The sequence below is a fragment of the Hippocampus bargibanti genome, linkage group LG19, assembly GCF_051943395.1.
Source record: "Hippocampus bargibanti isolate YZ-2025 linkage group LG19, ASM5194339v1, whole genome shotgun sequence".
In the NCBI taxonomy this organism is placed as follows: Eukaryota; Metazoa; Chordata; class Actinopteri; order Syngnathiformes; family Syngnathidae; genus Hippocampus; species Hippocampus bargibanti.
This window is the reverse complement of record NC_142752.1, coordinates 1,269,622-1,287,308: the sequence shown is the minus strand read 5'-3', so window position 1 is coordinate 1,287,308 and position 17,687 is coordinate 1,269,622. Positions and strand designations below refer to the sequence as shown.

The 17,687-nt window shown below is 42.5% G+C and overlaps 1 protein-coding gene across 1 annotated transcript in view; it reads left to right on the top strand.

Moving 5' to 3' along the window:
- Positions 1-15,299, top strand: part of LOC148883490 (uncharacterized) — a 37,009-nt gene extending 21,710 nt beyond the window's left edge. Inside the window, exons 33-64 of the mRNA XM_089022733.1 lie at positions 98-241; positions 319-486; positions 1,051-1,218; positions 1,363-1,392; positions 1,493-1,636; positions 1,713-1,880; positions 2,218-2,361; positions 2,439-2,606; positions 2,751-2,780; positions 2,874-3,017; positions 3,095-3,262; positions 5,527-5,556; positions 5,724-5,867; positions 5,945-6,112; positions 6,215-6,244; positions 6,431-6,574; positions 6,652-6,819; positions 7,183-7,425; positions 8,502-8,531; positions 8,607-8,695; positions 8,799-8,860; positions 9,292-9,416; positions 9,580-9,795; positions 10,399-10,599; positions 10,672-10,806; positions 10,881-11,065; positions 11,736-11,912; positions 12,013-13,383; positions 13,462-13,503; positions 14,736-14,792; positions 14,883-14,940; positions 15,051-15,299. Coding sequence (XP_088878859.1) covers positions 98-241; positions 319-486; positions 1,051-1,218; positions 1,363-1,392; positions 1,493-1,636; positions 1,713-1,880; positions 2,218-2,361; positions 2,439-2,606; positions 2,751-2,780; positions 2,874-3,017; positions 3,095-3,262; positions 5,527-5,556; positions 5,724-5,867; positions 5,945-6,112; positions 6,215-6,244; positions 6,431-6,574; positions 6,652-6,819; positions 7,183-7,425; positions 8,502-8,531; positions 8,607-8,695; positions 8,799-8,860; positions 9,292-9,416; positions 9,580-9,795; positions 10,399-10,599; positions 10,672-10,806; positions 10,881-11,065; positions 11,736-11,912; positions 12,013-13,383; positions 13,462-13,503; positions 14,736-14,792; positions 14,883-14,940; positions 15,051-15,106 — 5,207 coding nt within the window. The 3' untranslated portion in view covers positions 15,107-15,299. The remainder of the gene's footprint in view (positions 1-97; positions 242-318; positions 487-1,050; positions 1,219-1,362; positions 1,393-1,492; positions 1,637-1,712; positions 1,881-2,217; positions 2,362-2,438; positions 2,607-2,750; positions 2,781-2,873; positions 3,018-3,094; positions 3,263-5,526; positions 5,557-5,723; positions 5,868-5,944; positions 6,113-6,214; positions 6,245-6,430; positions 6,575-6,651; positions 6,820-7,182; positions 7,426-8,501; positions 8,532-8,606; positions 8,696-8,798; positions 8,861-9,291; positions 9,417-9,579; positions 9,796-10,398; positions 10,600-10,671; positions 10,807-10,880; positions 11,066-11,735; positions 11,913-12,012; positions 13,384-13,461; positions 13,504-14,735; positions 14,793-14,882; positions 14,941-15,050) is intronic.
- The last annotated feature ends 2,388 nt before the right edge of the window (positions 15,300-17,687 follow it).

Genomic DNA, 17,687 nt, shown 5'->3' with positions numbered 1-17,687 from the left:
TAATCTTCTAACATTGACGACTTTTGGAACTGTTTGTAAAGATTGGACGACTGCATTTTGAGTAACATTGTATTCCTGCGATGCTTCTCTGCTACAGTAAGCGTTGTCCTGACGGTGGACACTCCAACCAACTATGAGCCATCAGAGATCATTAATCTACTGAAGGACGCTGTGGCTAATGTCTCAGCATCTTTCGAGATAACTGATGATTTGACACTGTCAAGCTGGAACTTGTCCACAGGTGAGAAGTTTGTTCGGTGACAAGGTTCCTCGACAAATTTCATGTCAAGTTCTCAATGGCACCAATGTCTTTTTCAGCCTGTCCTCTAAACTCTGAGGGAGGACCTGAGTGTCAATGTGAAGAGTCCTTCACTTGGTCATGTGACACCTGCAACTCATATGCTGCATGCAGCAATGCCGATCCATTGTCCTGTGACTGCATCAATGGAATCCCTCCACTTGGGAAGTTCTGTGAACCAATCTCAAGTAAGCGCAGCTCTTGTTAATGGGAGGGAATTTCATTCATGAGAAGGAAAACACTTCTGGTCTGGTTCCACCAGTTTTTTCAAGGTAAATTGAGATACAAAGTCTCCTGGGAATAACATTTGTCTTTTCCTACATTTGCTCCACAGCCATAGGCCCGTGTTTACCACCTACTGAAGGTATTCTCTCGAGATATGGGATTTGTTTTTATCTCAGATAGGGTTTCTTTGGGACTGGATCTGTTTGTTCTAATCTTCTAACATTGACGACTTTTGGAACAGTTTGTAGAGATTGGACGACTGCATTTTGAGTAACATTGTATTCCTGCGATGCTTCTCTGCTACAGTAAGCGTTGTCCTGACGGTGGACACTCCAACCAACTATGAGCCATCAGAGATCATTAATCTACTGAAGGACGCTGTGGCTAATGTCTCAGCATCTTTCGAGATAACTGATGATTTGACACTGTCAAGCTGGAACTTGTCCACAGGTGAGAAGTTTGTTCGGTGACAAGGCTCCTTGACAAATTTCATGTCAAGTTCTCAATGGCACCAATGTCTTTTTCAGCCTGTCCTCTAAACTCTGAGGGGGGACCTGAGTGTCAATGTGAAGAGTCCTTCACTTGGTCATGTGACACCTGCAACTCATATGCTGCATGCAGCAATGCCGATCCATTGTCCTGTGACTGCATCAATGGAATCCCTCCATTTGGGAAGTTCTGTGAACCAACCTCAGGTAAGTACGGCTCTTGTTAACGGGAGGAAATTTCATTCACAAGACGGAAAACATTGCTGGTCTCCATCCATCCATTTTCACAAGGTCAATTGCAATACAAAGTATTCGAGGAATAACATGTCTTTTCCAACATTTGCTCCACAGCCATCGACCCATGTTCACCACCTACTGAAGGTATTCTCTCGAGATATGGAAATGTATTTTTAAATTATTGGACGACCTAATTCTGAGTAACAAATTTTTCTTTTTTTCCTGTGATGCTTCTCTGCTACAGTGAGCATTGTCCTGACAGTGGACACTCCAACCAACTATGAGCCATCAGAGATCATTAATCTACTGAGGGACGCTGTAGCTAATGTCTCAGCATCTTTCGAGATAACTGATGATTTGACACTGTCAAGCTGGAACTTGTCCACAGGTGAGGAGTTTGTTCGGTCACAAGGTTCCTCGAAATTTCCATGTCAAGTTCTCAATGGCACCAATGTCTTTTTCAGCCTGTCCCCTAAACTCTGAGGGAGGACCTGAGTGTCAATGTGAAGAGTCCTTCACTTGGTCATGTGACACCTGCAACTCATATGCTGCATGCAGCAATGCCGATCCATTGTCCTGTGACTGCATCAATGGAATCCCTCCACTTGGGAAGTTCTGTGAACCAATCTCAAGTAAGTACGGCTCTTGTTAATGGGAGGAAATTTCATTCATCAAGACGGAAAACATTGCTGGTCTGGTTCCATCCATTTTCACAAGGTCAATTGAGATACAAAGTCTCCTGGGAATAACATGTCTTTTCCTACATTTGCTCCACAGCCATCGGCCCATGTTCACCACCTACTGAAGGTATTCTCTCGAGATATGGGATTTGTATTTAAGATATTTCTTTGGGACTGGATCTGTTTGTTCTAATCTTCTAACATTGACGACTTTTGGAACTGTTTGTAAAGATTGGACGACTGCATTTTGAGTAACATTGTACTTACCTGCGATGCTTCTCTGCTACAGTAAGCATTGTCCTGACAGTGGACACTCCAACCAACTATGAGCCATCAGAGATCATTAATCTACTGAAGGACGCTGTGGCTAATGTCTCAGCATCTTTCGAGATAACTGATGATTTGACACTGTCAAGCTGGAACTTGTCCACAGGTGAGAAGTTTGTTTGGTGACAAGGTTCCTCGACAAATTTCATGTCAAGTTCTCAATGGCACCAATGTCTTTTTCAGCCTGTCCTCTAAACTCTGAGGGAGGACCTGAGTGTCAATGTGAAGAGTCCTTCACTTGGTCATGTGACACCTGCAACTCATATGCTGCATGCAGCAATGCCGATCCATTGTCCTGTGACTGCATCAATGGAATCCCTCCATTTGGGAAGTTCTGCGAACCAACCTCAGGTAAGTACGGCTCTTGTTAACGGGAGGAAATTTCATTCACAAGACGGAAAACATTGCTGGTCTCCATCCATCCATTTTCACAAGGTCAATTGCAATACAAAGTATTCGAGGAATAACATGTCTTTTCCAACATTTGCTCCACAGCCATCGACCCATGTTCACCACCTACTGAAGGTATTCTCTCGAGATATGGGAAATGTATTTATATATTGGACGACCTAATTCTGAGTAACAATTTTTCTTCCCTGTGATGCTTCTCTGCCACAGTGAGCATTTTCCTGACAGTGGACACTCCAACCAACTATGAGCCATCAGAGATCATTAATCTACTGAAGGACGCTGTAGCTAATGTCTCAGCATCTTTCGAGATTACTGATGATTTGACACTGTCAAGTTGGAACTTGTCCACAGGTGAGAAGTTTGTTAGGTGACAAGGTTCCTTGACAATTTCCATGACAAGTTCTCAATGGCACCAATGTCTTTTTCAGCCTGCCCCCTAAACTCTGAGGGACGACCTGAGTGTCAATGTGAAGAGTCCTTCACTTGGTCATGTGACACCTGCAACTCATATGCTGCATGCAGCAATGCCGATCCATTGTCCTGTGACTGCATCAATGGAATCCCTCCATTTGGGAAGTTCTGTGAACCAACCTCAGGTAAGTACGGCTCTTGTTAATAGGAGGAAATTTCATTCACAAGACGGAAAACATTTCTGGCCTGGTTCCATCAGTTTTCTCGAGGTAAATTGAGATACAAAGTCTCCTGGGAATAACATTTGTCTTTTCCTACATTTGCTCCACAGCCATCGGCCCGTGTTCACCACCTACTGAAGGTATTCTCTCGAGATATGGGATTTGTATTTATCTCAGATAGGGTTTCTTTGGGACTGGATCTGTTTGTTCTAATCTTCTAACATTGACGACTTTTGGAACTGTTTGTAAAGATTGGACGACTGCATTTTGAGTAACATTGTATTCCTGCGATGCTTCTCTGCTACAGTAAGCGTTGTCCTGACGGTGGACACTCCAACCAACTATGAGCCATCAGAGATCATTAATCTACTGAAGGACGCTGTGGCTAATGTCTCAGCATCTTTCGAGATAACTGATGATTTGACACTGTCAAGCTGGAACTTGTCCACAGGTGAGAAGTTTGTTTGGTGACAAGGTTCCTCGACAAATTTCATGTCAAGTTCTCAATGGCACCAATGTCTTTTTCAGCCTGCCCTCTAAACTCTGAGGGAGGACCTGAGTGTCAATGTGAAGAGTCCTTCACTTGGTCATGTGACACCTGCAACTCATATGCTGCATGCAGCAATGCCGATCCATTGTCCTGTGACTGCATCAATGGAATCCCTCCACTTGGGAAGTTCTGTGAACCAATCTCAAGTAAGCACAGCTCTTGTTAATGGGATGAAATTTCATTCATCAGAAGGAAAACATAGCTGGTCTCCATCCATCCATTTTCACAAGGTCAATTGCAATACAAAGTATCCGAGGAATAACATGTCTTTTCCAACATTTGCTCCACAGCCATCGACCCATGTTCACCACCTACTGAAGGTATTCTCTCGAGATATGGGAAATGTATTTAAATATTGGACGACCTAATTTTGAGTAACATTTTTTCTTACCTGTGTTGCTTCTCTGCCACAGTGAGCATTGTCCTGACAGTGGACACTCCAACCAACTATGAGCCATCAGAGATCATTAATCTACTGAAGGACGCTGTAGCTAATGTCTCAGCATCTTTCGAGATTACTGATGATTTGACACTGTCAAGCTGGAACTTGTCCACAGGTGAGAAGTTTGTTTGGTGACAAGGTTCCTCGACAAATTTCATGTCAAGTTCTCAATGGCACCAATGTCTTTTTCAGCCTGCCCCCTAAACTCTGAGGGACGACCTGAGTGTCAATGTGAAGAGTCCTTCACTTGGTCATGTGACACCTGCAACTCATATGCTGCATGCAGCAATGCCGATCCATTGTCCTGTGACTGCATCAATGGAATCCCTCCACTTGGGAAGTTCTGTGAACCAATCTCATGTAAGTGCAGCTCTTGGTAATGGGAGGAAATTTCATTCATCGGACAGAAAACATTGCTGGTCTGGTTTCACCAATTTTCTCAAGGTCAATTGAGATACAAAGTCTCCCTAGAGTAACATCTGTCTTTTCCTACATTTGCTCCACAGCCATCAGCCCGTGTTCACCACCTTCTGAAGGTATTCTCTCGAGATATGGGATTAGTATTTATCGCAGCTAAGGTTTCTTTGGGACTGGATTTGTTTGTTCAAATCTTCTAACATTGACAACTTTTGGAACTGTTTGTAAAGATTGGACGACTGCATTTTGCGTAACATTGTATTCCAATGCTTGTCTGCTACAGTGAGCATTGTCCTGACGGTGGACACTCCAACCAACTATGAGCCATCAGAGATCATTAATCTACTGAAGGACGCTGTGGCTAATGTCTCAGCATATTTCGAGATAACTGATGATTTGACACTGTCAAGCTGGAACTTGTCCACAGGTGAGAAGTTTGTTCGGCGACAAGGTTCCTCGACAAATTTCCATGACAAGTTCTCAATGGCACCAATGTCTTTTTCAGCCTGCCCCCTAAACTCTGAGGGACGACCTGAGTGTCAATGTGAAGAGTCCTTCACTTGGTCATGTGACACCTGCAACTCATATGCTGCATGCAGCAATGCCGATCCATTGTCCTGTGACTGCATCAATGGAATCCCTCCACTTGGGAAGTTCTGTGAACCAATCTCAAGTAAGCACAGCTCTTGTTAATGGGATGAAATTTCATTCATCAGAAGGAAAACACTTCTGTTCTGGTTCCACCAGTTTTCTCAAGGTAAATTGAGATACAAAGTCTCCTGGGAATAACATTTGTCTTTTCCTACATTTGCTCCACAGCCATCGGCCCGTGTTTACCACCTACAGAAGGTATTCTCTCGAGATTAGGGATTTGTATTTGTCTCAGATAGGGTTTCTTTGGGACTGGATCTGTTTGTTCTAATCTTCTAACATTGACGACTTTTGGAACGGTTTGTAAAGATTGGACAACTGCATTTTGAGTAACATTGTATTCCTGCGATGCTTCTCTGCTACAGTAAGCGTTGTCCTGACGGTGGACACTCCAACCAACTATGAGCCATCAGAGATCATTAATCTACTGAAGGACGCTGTGGCTAATGTCTCAGCACCTTTCGAGATAACTGATGATTTGACACTGTCAAGGTGGAACTTGTCCACAGGTGAGAAGTTTGTTCGGTGACAAGGTTCCTCGACAAATTTCACGTCAAGTTCTCAATGGCACCAATGTCTTTTTCAGCCTGTCCTCTAAACTCTGAGGGAGGACCTGAGTGTCAATGTGAAGAGTCCTTCACTTGGTTATGTGACACCTGCAACAGGTATAGTCCATGCAGCAATGCTGATAGATTGACCTGTGACTGCATTAATGGAATCCCTCAATTTGGGAACTTCTGTCAACCAATTTCAAGTAGGTGCAGCTTTTGTTAATGGGAGAACATTTCATTATTAAGTCAATTGCGATACAAAGTCTTCTCGGAATAACATCTTTTTTCCAACATTTGCTCCACAGCCATCGGCCCGTGTTCACCACCTACTGAAGGTATTCTCTCAAGATATGGGATTAGTTTTTATCCCAGACAGGGTTTCTTTGGGACTGGATCTGTTTGTTTTAATCTTCTTTTAACACCTGCGAAATTTGGAAATGTCTTTTTAAATTATGGGGGTAGTTTGGATGACGGCATTCTGTAATTTGTATTTTTTTCCCTGCAATGCGTCCCTGCTACAGTGAGCATTGTCCTGACGGTGGACACTCCAACCAACTACGAGCCATCAGAGATCATTAATTTACTGAGGGATGCTGTAGCTAATGTCTCAGCATCTTTCGAGATAACTGATGATTTATCACTGTCAAGCTGGAACTTGTCCACAGGTGAGACGTTTGTTTGGTGACAAGGCTCCTTGACAAATTTCATGACAAGGTCTCAATGCCACCAATATATTTTTCAGCCTGCCCCCTAAACTCTGAAGGAGAACCTGAATGTCAATGTGAAGATTCCTTCACTTGGTCATGTGACACCTGCATCACGTATACTCCATGCAGCAATGCTGATCCATTGACCTGTGACTGCATCAATGCAATCCCTCAATTTGGGAACTTCTGCCAACCAATTTTAAGTAAGTGCAGCTCTTTTGAAGCTCAAGGAACTTCACACTCTGGAAGGAAAGCATAGCTATTCTCCATTCATCTATTTTGTCAAGCTCACACGGGTAAATTGGCTTCTGTCCGTTGATCGTGAAATGTTCGCCTTTACTTGACTCAGTTCGGGATGATTACAGCGGCAGATGAAAACCCATTTACTATCCGTCCTTTTGAAAACAGTTGTCATCCTACAAGCTCAACTGTCTGTCCAAATCCGAATTTTTCCTACCTGTGGATGGAACGCCCGACCAGTTTTCATTACATTCGTAAATACAGTATCATATAATTACAGTAATGTTCACTTGTGAATAAGACGTATATTTAATTGTGCTTTACAGATTTCAACACCACATGTTTATTGACAACCACAACAACCATAAGCTCAACCTCAACAACCATAAGCTCAACCTCAACAACCATCAACTCAACCCCAACAACCATCAACTCAACCTCAACAACCATAAGCTCAACCCCAACAACCATCAACTCAACCCCAACAACCATAAACTCAACCTCAACAACAGCAGCAGAGATAACAACGGCAACAATCCCAACAAACACCATGTCACCATCAACAGAAAGTAACGTATCACAGACATACCTAGTTACCAACTCTTCCATTCATTCACCTCCAATGTTCACTCTCAGTACAAATACATGAACTCCATCAAAGTTCACATACAGTGATACCTCGGTTTGCGAATCCTTCGCTTACGAACCTTTTGGTTTACGAACGTTAAATTTATGAAAATGAGACCTTGGCATAAGAACTATTTTTCGGGATACACACGGAACTGCCACAATGAGTGATGTGTGGTTCGCGAACGAGCCCGCCTAAAAGAAAATGGCAGCCGGCTTGTTTTGGTCCTCTATTAGCCGCCCCCAGTCGTCGGTTAAAGCCACCTGATTGGTCAAGAACGCAGCAGTGAGGGGAGGTGGTTTAAAGGTGGACTCATTTCAACTTTGATAGTTCAAAGGCAGAGTGTAGACTGCAAGGTTAAAATATCCCATTAATCAGGCTCCACAAATAACCCGCACGAGCCATCTGTAAAAAAAGGAAAAAGCTATCAACCTAGCTTAACAGACCAGGAACATTGATGAGGAACAAGCTAAAATTATGGCAGAGAAAGCACCTACAAGGGATCATTCCTCAAGATGGTGAAATAAGAAGGCTACGTTCCTCATCAAGTGTTTCATGCTGATGAAACCGGCCACTCCATTCCATCAAAGACCATCACAAAGGTAAATAAAACAACTTTATTGTACAGTACAGTTTATTTCTTTAATTATAATACCATAGCAAATTTATTATACATAAAATGCGGTATATTTTGTGTAGTTTTAAAGCTTATTTCGTAGAAAATTATGTTTTATGGGAATGAATTATTCACATTTTAATGGTTTCTTATGGGAAATTAATTTTTGGGATACAAAATTTTCACCTTATACGTTTGTAAGCCAAGGTATCACTGTATTTCAGAATGCCACTTGCTTCTTGCTTCACAATTGTTCAACAAATGAACACGAGAGGACTTTCCTTCATGCTCGCGATGACGTTCTCGTGTTTCATTCAACAACAATGCAATATTTGAGCCAATATTTGACCCAATTATTTCAGAACATCTAATTCCACTTTCTTTTCCAATTCGCACTTCAGGTTCGTCTACACCGGGCATGACCATAGACGGTAATTCCGTTTTAAATCACCTTCAAAATGAAGTCGTAAAATAATTTTTCCTAACAAGCAACTTCTGCATTTCAGAGAGGACGTTATCGGTCACTTTGGAGATAGACTTTGATAACTCATATAATGAAGAAAGTAACAGCGTTAACCAGCGATGTTCACAGGCTGTGAGTTCTCTTTTTTTTTTTTTTTTACTTGCGGTCATTTCAAAGAATGCTTGCAATTGCAATTGCAAACTCATGTGTTCGATGTCCTCACGATGGCAAATAGATTGAGACGCATTCTGAGATCCATATCCCAGGTCTACTTTCGGCGAATCTCTTGGCTTTCAGGTACATTTCATTCTTTTATCTATTTATAAACAATGGTTTCCTTAAAGGAAACGAATCTGAAGCCATTGTTTTGATTCTCGAGCAAGGCACGACATCTTGGCGTGACGTCATGAACAAGGGGGCGGGACCTTCTGAAACTGGCCATTTCCGGTTTCATTTTGAAGTCATTTTTGGACACTTTAAGTCATTTTTATTGGTGTTTTGCATTTGACTAAAAATATCAGCCTGCATGTTTTGGGTATTTTAGATGCTATAAAACGTTTTTCTGATGTAAGTTCGGAAACAAAAAAAATGGTGTTGGTTGTCCTTTAACTTGCCGTGCCGATGGGTCAATGCAAGACTTTTCAAATAAGAAATGTTCTCCTCTCCCATAAGACATTTTCAAGTTCACATACATTCGTCGAATCTGATTTTAAATGTCTTCTATATAGGAGCGGTAGCACCATCTTTGATTTTGAAATTACGGCAGATACTGCGATTGGAGACCAGGATGTTGAAGCGCTTCTAGTGGCACTATACAATGATCTGAGGAACAGCTTCCCGATGAGGTTTCAGAGTAAGTCACTTTGAATCTTGGATACATTTTTAATGTCATAGCATCATTTGGCTTAGCAATGTTCTAACCTGGTTGTCCTCACCAGAGTATTTTGGTAGATTTGTCGTGAAAATGTTCTGCTTCATAATAATTATCATGCCTGCTGTGTTCTTTTCCTTCAAAGGCAGCAGAAACTTAGCATTTCAACCACCCGACGTGTTCTTCAACGACAGATTGAATGTGAATTGCGGTCCACCACCGCAGGCGCTCCAGTTTCGTGCCACCTCGAGCGAATGGAGACTTGATAATGAATTAATCATTGAAGATGACCGGCACAGGTTATCAGAAGTTGATCGAATGGGAACGCTTGTGATCACCAATTTCTTTTATACTGACAACGGTAAGAAATACCTGAAACACCGTCTGAGATCTTACATTTAACGAAATATATATACACACAATCGAACCGCTTATAATCGGCCATGATTTTGTTGATGTCTCGGATGACCTGAAAGTGCGGGACAATTCCAGTCTTCTCAAACATCGAGATTTACTTCCGTTTACTGGACTCGTTTTCAGACCACGTGCTGGTCACGGTCATGTTCTTGTGTTTCTCCAGCAGATGGCAGAGGAGTGCTATCCTTCTATCTCCCACACCTGCTGCCTAAATAATCAGTAGACTATGAAATGACTCTCGTATTATACGGGTTTATCATCTATCATAGCATAGCATTATCATAGACACCTTCAAAGAAGTACAGATGACGGCTGAAGAAACCTAATCATCGATAGTCGTCTTATTGTGTTTCAAATTGTGAAAAATGGGGCAGGCGACTTTACGGCTGGGCAGGCAACTTTTCAGAGTTGTCTGCCCTGGTGTCCGGTACCTTTTTCTCATGGGTTTCAGACACTGCTATTGCGCACTGTGGGAAATTGTGGAAAAGGATCTCAAGTGGAAATCTTTTTTTTTACTTACATACTTGGCATCACAATATTATTTCAGGGCAGTATCGATGTCAGCTGTTTGATGAAGAGTCAACTTTCCAACAAGACTCGAATCAAACATTCAATCTTTTGGAAACACCCACCATTCGGATTGTTCCCTTACTAAACACAATCATGTGCGACGTTGGGCAAGAATTGTCACTTCAGTGCTCTGTTCAGGAACCCTACCATGTCAGGTTTAGAGACTTCCCAAATACAGGTAAGATTGAAACCGAAATGCATCCAAAGTATTTTGGACGTCTTACCGTGAACCCTGTTGGATTTTGTTTAGAAACGGGAACTGCAATCCAACTTCTGAAAACAATCACGCAGGAAGACTGCGACAACCGAGAAATAAACATCCTCTGCCAAGTGGTTGAATTTACCCAATTTGAACGCAACATAACGTTGATGTTTGTCAATGATAGTAAGTATTCAACTGGTGACATCCACACGTGTAAGACTCGATTTCCCCGTATGCTATCCGCATTTTTTTTCCAGATGGACTCACATGTGTCGGTGACCCAGAATTTGGAAATGGATTTTTAGACGAAGTGGGTCGAGCTTCTTGCGAAACAAGTCATGTCGGAGAGGTGACCGCCATTTGCAGGGAAAGCGGACAATGGGAAAATCGCCAAGACAACTGCACCTTGCTGATATTTGTCCAACTGTTCATTGAATCGGAGGTCAGATGGTTGACTCATACAATTAAAGGACAACCGACACCACTTTTTTGTTTCCTACCTGAGATCAGAAAAACGTCTTATAGCATCTAAAATAACCAAACCACGCAGGCTGATATTTTTTAGTCAAATGAAAAACACCAATAAAAATGACTTAAAGTCTCCCAAAACTACTTCAAAATGATCTGAGAAAGTTTCAGTTTCAGAAGGTCCCGCCCCCTTGTTTCCTGACGTCACGCCAGGATGTCTTTGCCTTGCACGAGAATCAAAACAATGGCTTCAGATTCGGAGAAGGTGCTTTCTTGATACTCATCCAATTATGAATATGATTCAAATAGTTCTGAAGAGGAAAGCATACATGGAAAGAAGGAAGGAAAGACGTCTTGGCGTGACGTCACGAACTGGGGGCGGGACTTTCTGAAAATCCACAATTCGCAACTCAATTGTTGCATTTTTAGCACACTTTAAGTCATTTTTATTGGTGTTTTGCACTTGTTTTGGGTATTTTAGATGCTATAAAACCTTTTTCTGATGTCAGTTAGGAGACAAAAAAAATGGTGTCGGTGGTCCTTTAAAGTTACTTCGAGTTATCCGACCCTATTCCAATTTTCCGGGAAGAAACCTTGAGGCACTTATTGATCGTAACCCGGTATTCTTTCTTCTGACGATTCAGTTTTTGAATGAACGGGTATTGCCGGATTTCCTGGAGGAACTCAGCAATGCTACTTTTGTTCTGAGTGAAGAAGTGACTCAATCTCCCAATGACATTGAATTAATTGTGAGAAGTCTGAACAACGTAGCCGCCTTTGTCACGGGATCTTTGATCCAGATAAGTCGAGACTCGATGGAGGTGCGTACCTTCGTGTTGACTCGTCAAACAATACACAAGTGAACAAATGTTAAGATATGGACTGACTTCAGTTCTTCCTCCTCTTTTATTTTAACTCCAGGATGTCCTTATCGTGATGGATGTCCTTAGTCAGGACCAGGCGAGGGAATCATGGGATGAACTAAACCTTCAAGCTCTCCCGGAGAGAACCAGACAGGTCACTGTCAGGAATGAGAGCGTCAGCTCAGTATTGTTGTTTTCCCTGGAGGGTATCACGAGTAGGCTCGTCAACGCTACTTTCAGCATCGAAACGCCTTTGATAGTCTTGAACAAAACCACCTTCGACGGCGGATTCAACGCAGATTTTAATTCCACCGTGGAAATCGACATCCCACAGTCTAACGGGGAAACCAACCTGACGGTGATCACCTTTGAATCTTTAGATAACGTCCTCCCCCCGAGAGACGAGAACAACGCGTCGGGCAGAGTCATCAACGGCAGAGTCGTCCTGCTTCAGTCCGACACGACCGTCGATGACATCACGTTCACCTTCGATATCATCAATGATGGCCTGAGGAACCCTCAGTGCGTCTTTTGGAACTTTTCGTTGTTCGACGGTCTAGGAGGATGGGACGGTGAAGGCTGCGAGCTGGCGGAACGAGAGGACGACACGGTGACGTGTCGTTGCGACCACCTGACTTCGTTTTCCATTCTCATGTCGCCCAGCGTTCCTAACAGCCGCGTACTGGATTTCATAACCTACATCGGAGTGGGTATTTCCATGGCCTGCTTATTGATATGCCTCATCATCGAAGCTATCATCTGGAAGAAAGTTCGCAAGAGCAACACGTCGCATTTACGCCACGTTTCCATCATCAACATCGCATTTTCTCTTCTGATCGCAGACATTTGGTTCATTATTGGCGCCAGCATCTCGGAAGGCGATAAAAAGAATCCGGATGCCTGTACCGCCGCTACTTTTTTCATCCATTTCTTTTACTTAGCCCTCTTTTTCTGGATGTTGGCGTCCGCCCTACTGCTGTTCTACCGCTCAGTCAGAGTCTTCGGTGGAGGACTTTCCAAAAACACAATGCTGGCGATTGGATACTCGCTTGGCTACGGAGCTCCGCTGATTATCACGGTTATTACCATCGCAGTGACCGCGCCTAAGGACGCGTACATTCGAGAAAACGTCATCTGCTGGCTCAATTGGAACAAGTCGAGAGCACTGCTGGCGTTTGTGGTCCCGGCGCTGCTCATTGTGTTTATCAACATCGTCATCTTAATCGTGGTGATAGTTAAAATATTGCAGAGTCGGGGGATGACGCACGGCGCTAATGAAGACGAAAAGTACGTCCTGGTGGTGATTATTCGGAGCTTGGCTATCCTCACGCCCTTTTTTGGAATCACGTGGGGCCTTGGAGTCGGAATCTTAATCGACCCGACGAATTTCGGAATCCACGTCGCCTTTGCCTTCTTCAATTCTCTACAGGTGAACTGCCATCATGGTTTATTCGTTGTGAAAACGCCATTTTTTTTGTCTAAAGCTTCTCTTCTTATCTTTATGTAGGGATTCTTCATATTAGTTTTTGGAACGCTCTTGGACAGAAAGGTATGTACCCTTAAAGGACAACCGACACCATATTTTTTTGTTTCCGAACTGACATCAGAAAAAACGTTTTATAGCATCAAAAATACCCGAAAACACGCAAGCTGATATTTTTTGTCAAATGAAAAACACCAATAAAAATGACTTCGAGTCGCCCAAAACTACTTCAAAATGATCTGAGAAAGTTTCAGTTTCAGAAGGTCCCCCCTACCCCCCTTGTTCGTGACGTCACGCCAAGACGTCTTGCCGTGCTCGAGAATCAAAAAAATGGCTTCAGATTCGGAGGAGATGCTTTCTTGTTACTCATCCAGTTATGAATATGATTCAAATATTTCTGAAGAGGAAAGCATAAATGTTTGCAATCGATTAAAGAAGTCCTCCCATATCAATTCGAGCCGTCAGGACTCCAATGTAGCGTCCCAGAAAATGCACAAGATGGCGCCAAAGCTCCGTTGGAAATGGGCTGATTTGTCTACTGGGAATTTGTGTAAGTGAATATCAAATAGTAGTCTTGGTGCAACACACGATTCACCATCGCATTATTTATGGTTTTCCTTCTAATTTCGCCATCAACAAAGTGTTTCAGATGGAAAAAAAAGTACCCAAAATGCATTGTGTTTCGCTTTCTCGGTTAGGGGCGTTCCCTCCGTGACGTCACGTCAGGAATCGTCACCAACTGAAAAACAAGACTTCCTGAATAATCAGCGCGAGTCTTAAAATGTTAAATCTAGCTAAATGCCATGGAATCTTTGTAAAATACGCTCAGTAGAAGTCATTTGAAGCCATTTTACAAATTATGGACACAACTTGTCCGGAGGCATGTTTCAGAAAAAATCTATATTTTTATGCTATGTTTGGGTTAGCACGTTGGTAGGTTGTAAGTTTGATTCTCCCTCATGTCTATGTACGTTTTCTCCGGGTATTCGGATTTCCTCTTACAGTTCGCAGGTTGATTGAACACTAAATGGTTCCGATGTTTCTTCTTAATTAACTTTGAATCCGATGAGCAGTTTTCGGTAATCATCTACGACAAATGTGAGCCTTGCAATCGCGATCATTACGCGTTAGCGGCCCCACAATTGTTCGCAGTAGTCGTTAGCTTCGCTTTCCTTTATCGGGCTGTCGCTTTGGTAAAATTTGGATGGTAATCGGAAATCTCGACAAAACTGGAAGATGTATTTAAGTTGGAAAGTCAATGCTGATTTGTGCGTACTATTTTATTTTGTTTCTTTCAGGTTCGGTCCGAAATTTCGATGTTCACACAGTCTCAGACTTCGGGAAGTGGGACAAAGGTTAGAAAGCGATTGATCTCTATTCTGTTGGCAGATCGCTTATCCTTTTCTCCGATCGTGTCCTGATTTGTGTGTTTAAAATTCTTTTAGAGCTCGAGTGCAAATTCATCAAGCGGATGGACTCCCTGGAAGAAGTTTGGAAGAAGAGGTATGGTGTTTTATTTTGAAAAGTAGGCTATTTTATACGCCACAAACTTTTGTGGCGTATTGTGGTTTGCATTTGAACATTAAATGTGTTTTGTTTACGTTTTTTTTCAGGTGTTAGCAACCCATCGTCGGAGGCCTCTTCATCATCCCACGCGATCAATACTTGATCGCCTCTGCAAAAATCACTTCAAGAAACGGTTTCCCAAAAAAAGGGGCGGGGTGTCAATTCGGATCTTCCCGAAATTTCACCCCAAAGTTGTTTTTTCCCAAACTTTTTGTGTATAAATTATGCATTTTAATCGCAAAAACAGTTACCGGAGTTATCCCTCGCATAATTGTGAAACAAATAAAAGATTTATAACTTTATATCGCTTCTGTATTTTCACAAGGGTTTTAGCTACTGCGCGTGACGAACACTGGAGATAATAAAGTATATGAATACAGTGGGGCCGTGGCTTACAAACTTAATTGGTTCCCAGACAGAGTGTGTAAGGCGAAAAGTGTGTATCCCAAAAAATAATTTCCCATAGGAAACCATTAAAATGAGAATAATCCGTTCCCAGGTCTCCATAAAATACAATTTTCAACTAAATTAAAGTACTGAAGTACTGCCAGCGCCAGCGTTCATTCAACCTGAAGGTAACTCAAATAGATAGAACACTAGCTAGCTAACAGATAGCTGCTAGATAGCCAGCTAGACAGCCATATAGCTAATAAATAGCCAGCTATATAGCTAGCTATACATTCATGTCAGCACTGAACGCTACGCTAAAAGCTAACTTACAAATTTCTCAAATTATCCGATCCTCACAAAGCTGACTGGATTCGGAGCCTATGCAGCAGCTGTCTTTGGGGTTGAGGGTGGGGACACCCTAAACCAATTGTAATTTAGGTAATTTAAAGGGTAATTTGTTGAAGGGACAGTGAAAAGATATTGTGATACTCCAGCGTATCAGTATTAGGACGTGATCCAACGTGTGTCACTTGCATTAAAAGCTGTTAAGCGTCAAAGTAAAAGCGAAAGTGAGTAATCTGCTGTCAAGACGCCAAGGCGCATTGATGCGAGAAGAGAAAGGCATTTTTTTTTCTCCCTTTTGTGCCACCCTTTCTTCCTCCTGGCGTGAGAGAATAACAAAAGAAACGTGTCGAGTGACAAGGTGGCGTGTAATGATGCGTTTGGTCTCGCGGGTGTGGTCTGCGGCCATTGCGTTGGTTTCAAAATGGGGGTGCGTCTCACATTCCAGTTTGTGTTCACATTCTTTGGCCACAAACCGTGGCGAAAAATTTGGGTAACCGGTTAGCATTCCGGCCTCACGGGGTTCGATTCCGGCTGTGGGGACTCCGGATGTTCTCCCCTGAGCCTGGGTGGGTTTTCTCTGGGTACTCCCACATTCCAACGGGCGGTTAATGGAAGACTCTAAAATGTAGTGTGGAAATAGTCCTATGGTGTGATTGTGAGGGTGAGCGGCGGTTTGTCTATTAAGTCTCCTGTGATTGACTGGCAACTAGTTCAGGGTGCCCCCCCCACCACCACCACCGCCCCACAGGATTAACACATCAGAATACAGCAACGACGGATTTGTACGATCTCTATTACACGATCTCTAATACTATTAGCTATCTATTAGCTAGCTTTCTATCTATTTGAGTTACTTCCAGGTTGAGTGAACGCTAGCGCGTGTGGCTGCCGCTGCTCACCCACAGAAAAATGTATCCTGTGACTGTAAAGTGACCTTGAGTGGTTGGAAAGGCGCTTATGAATGAAATGTATTATTATTATTATTATTATTATTATTATTATTATTATTATTATTATTACTCTGCTCATATAGACTTTATACACAAGAGTGGACGTCAAGCAGCAGCCGAACATCAAGGAAGAAGGAAACTAAGGCTGGCAACCAGTTCCGTTTCAGCTGCTCTGCCCCCAAACTCTGGAACTCACTTCCTCCCAACATTGGTAACATCGATTCTCTTCCCACCTTCAAATCCCATCTCAAAAGCCACCTATTTAAAATGGCATTTTCTGTGTAGCTTTAGCTATTGTTTTTATTTATAATTGTATCTGTGCTTGTCTGTGACTGTAAAGTGTCCTTGAGAGCAGTTTATTTGCTAGCTATTTGCTATTTATTAGCTATGTAGCTGGCTCGCTAGCTATCTAGCGAGCTATCTATTAGATATCTAGCTGGCTAGCAAGCTAGCTAGTAGCTATCGATTAGCTGGCTAGTTAGCTTTCTATGAGTGGGGTGAGTGAACGCTGCTGCGTGTGGCTACCGCTGCTCACCCACAGAAAAACTTATACTGTGACTGTAAAGTGACCTTGAGAGTTTTGAAAGGCACTTATAAATGAAATGTATTATTATTATTATACATTCCATTTCACACATTGATATTCATATTATTATTATTATTATTATTATACATTTAATTTATAAATGCCTTTCAAAACTCTCAAGGTCACTATACAGGCACAGGATTTCTGTGGGTGAGCAGCGGCAGTCACATGCGCCAGCGTTCACTCAACCCAGAAGTACAGTAACTCAAGTAGATAGAAAGCTAACTAGCTATCTAGCGAATAGATAGCTATTAGCTTGCGATTAGATATCTTATAGCTAGCAAATAGATAGCTAATAGCGAGCGAATAGATAGCTAATAGCTAGCGAATAGATAGCTAACAGCTAGCGAATAGATAGCCATTAGCCAGCGAATAGATAGCCATTAGTACTTGAGACGTGAAACAAAATGGCG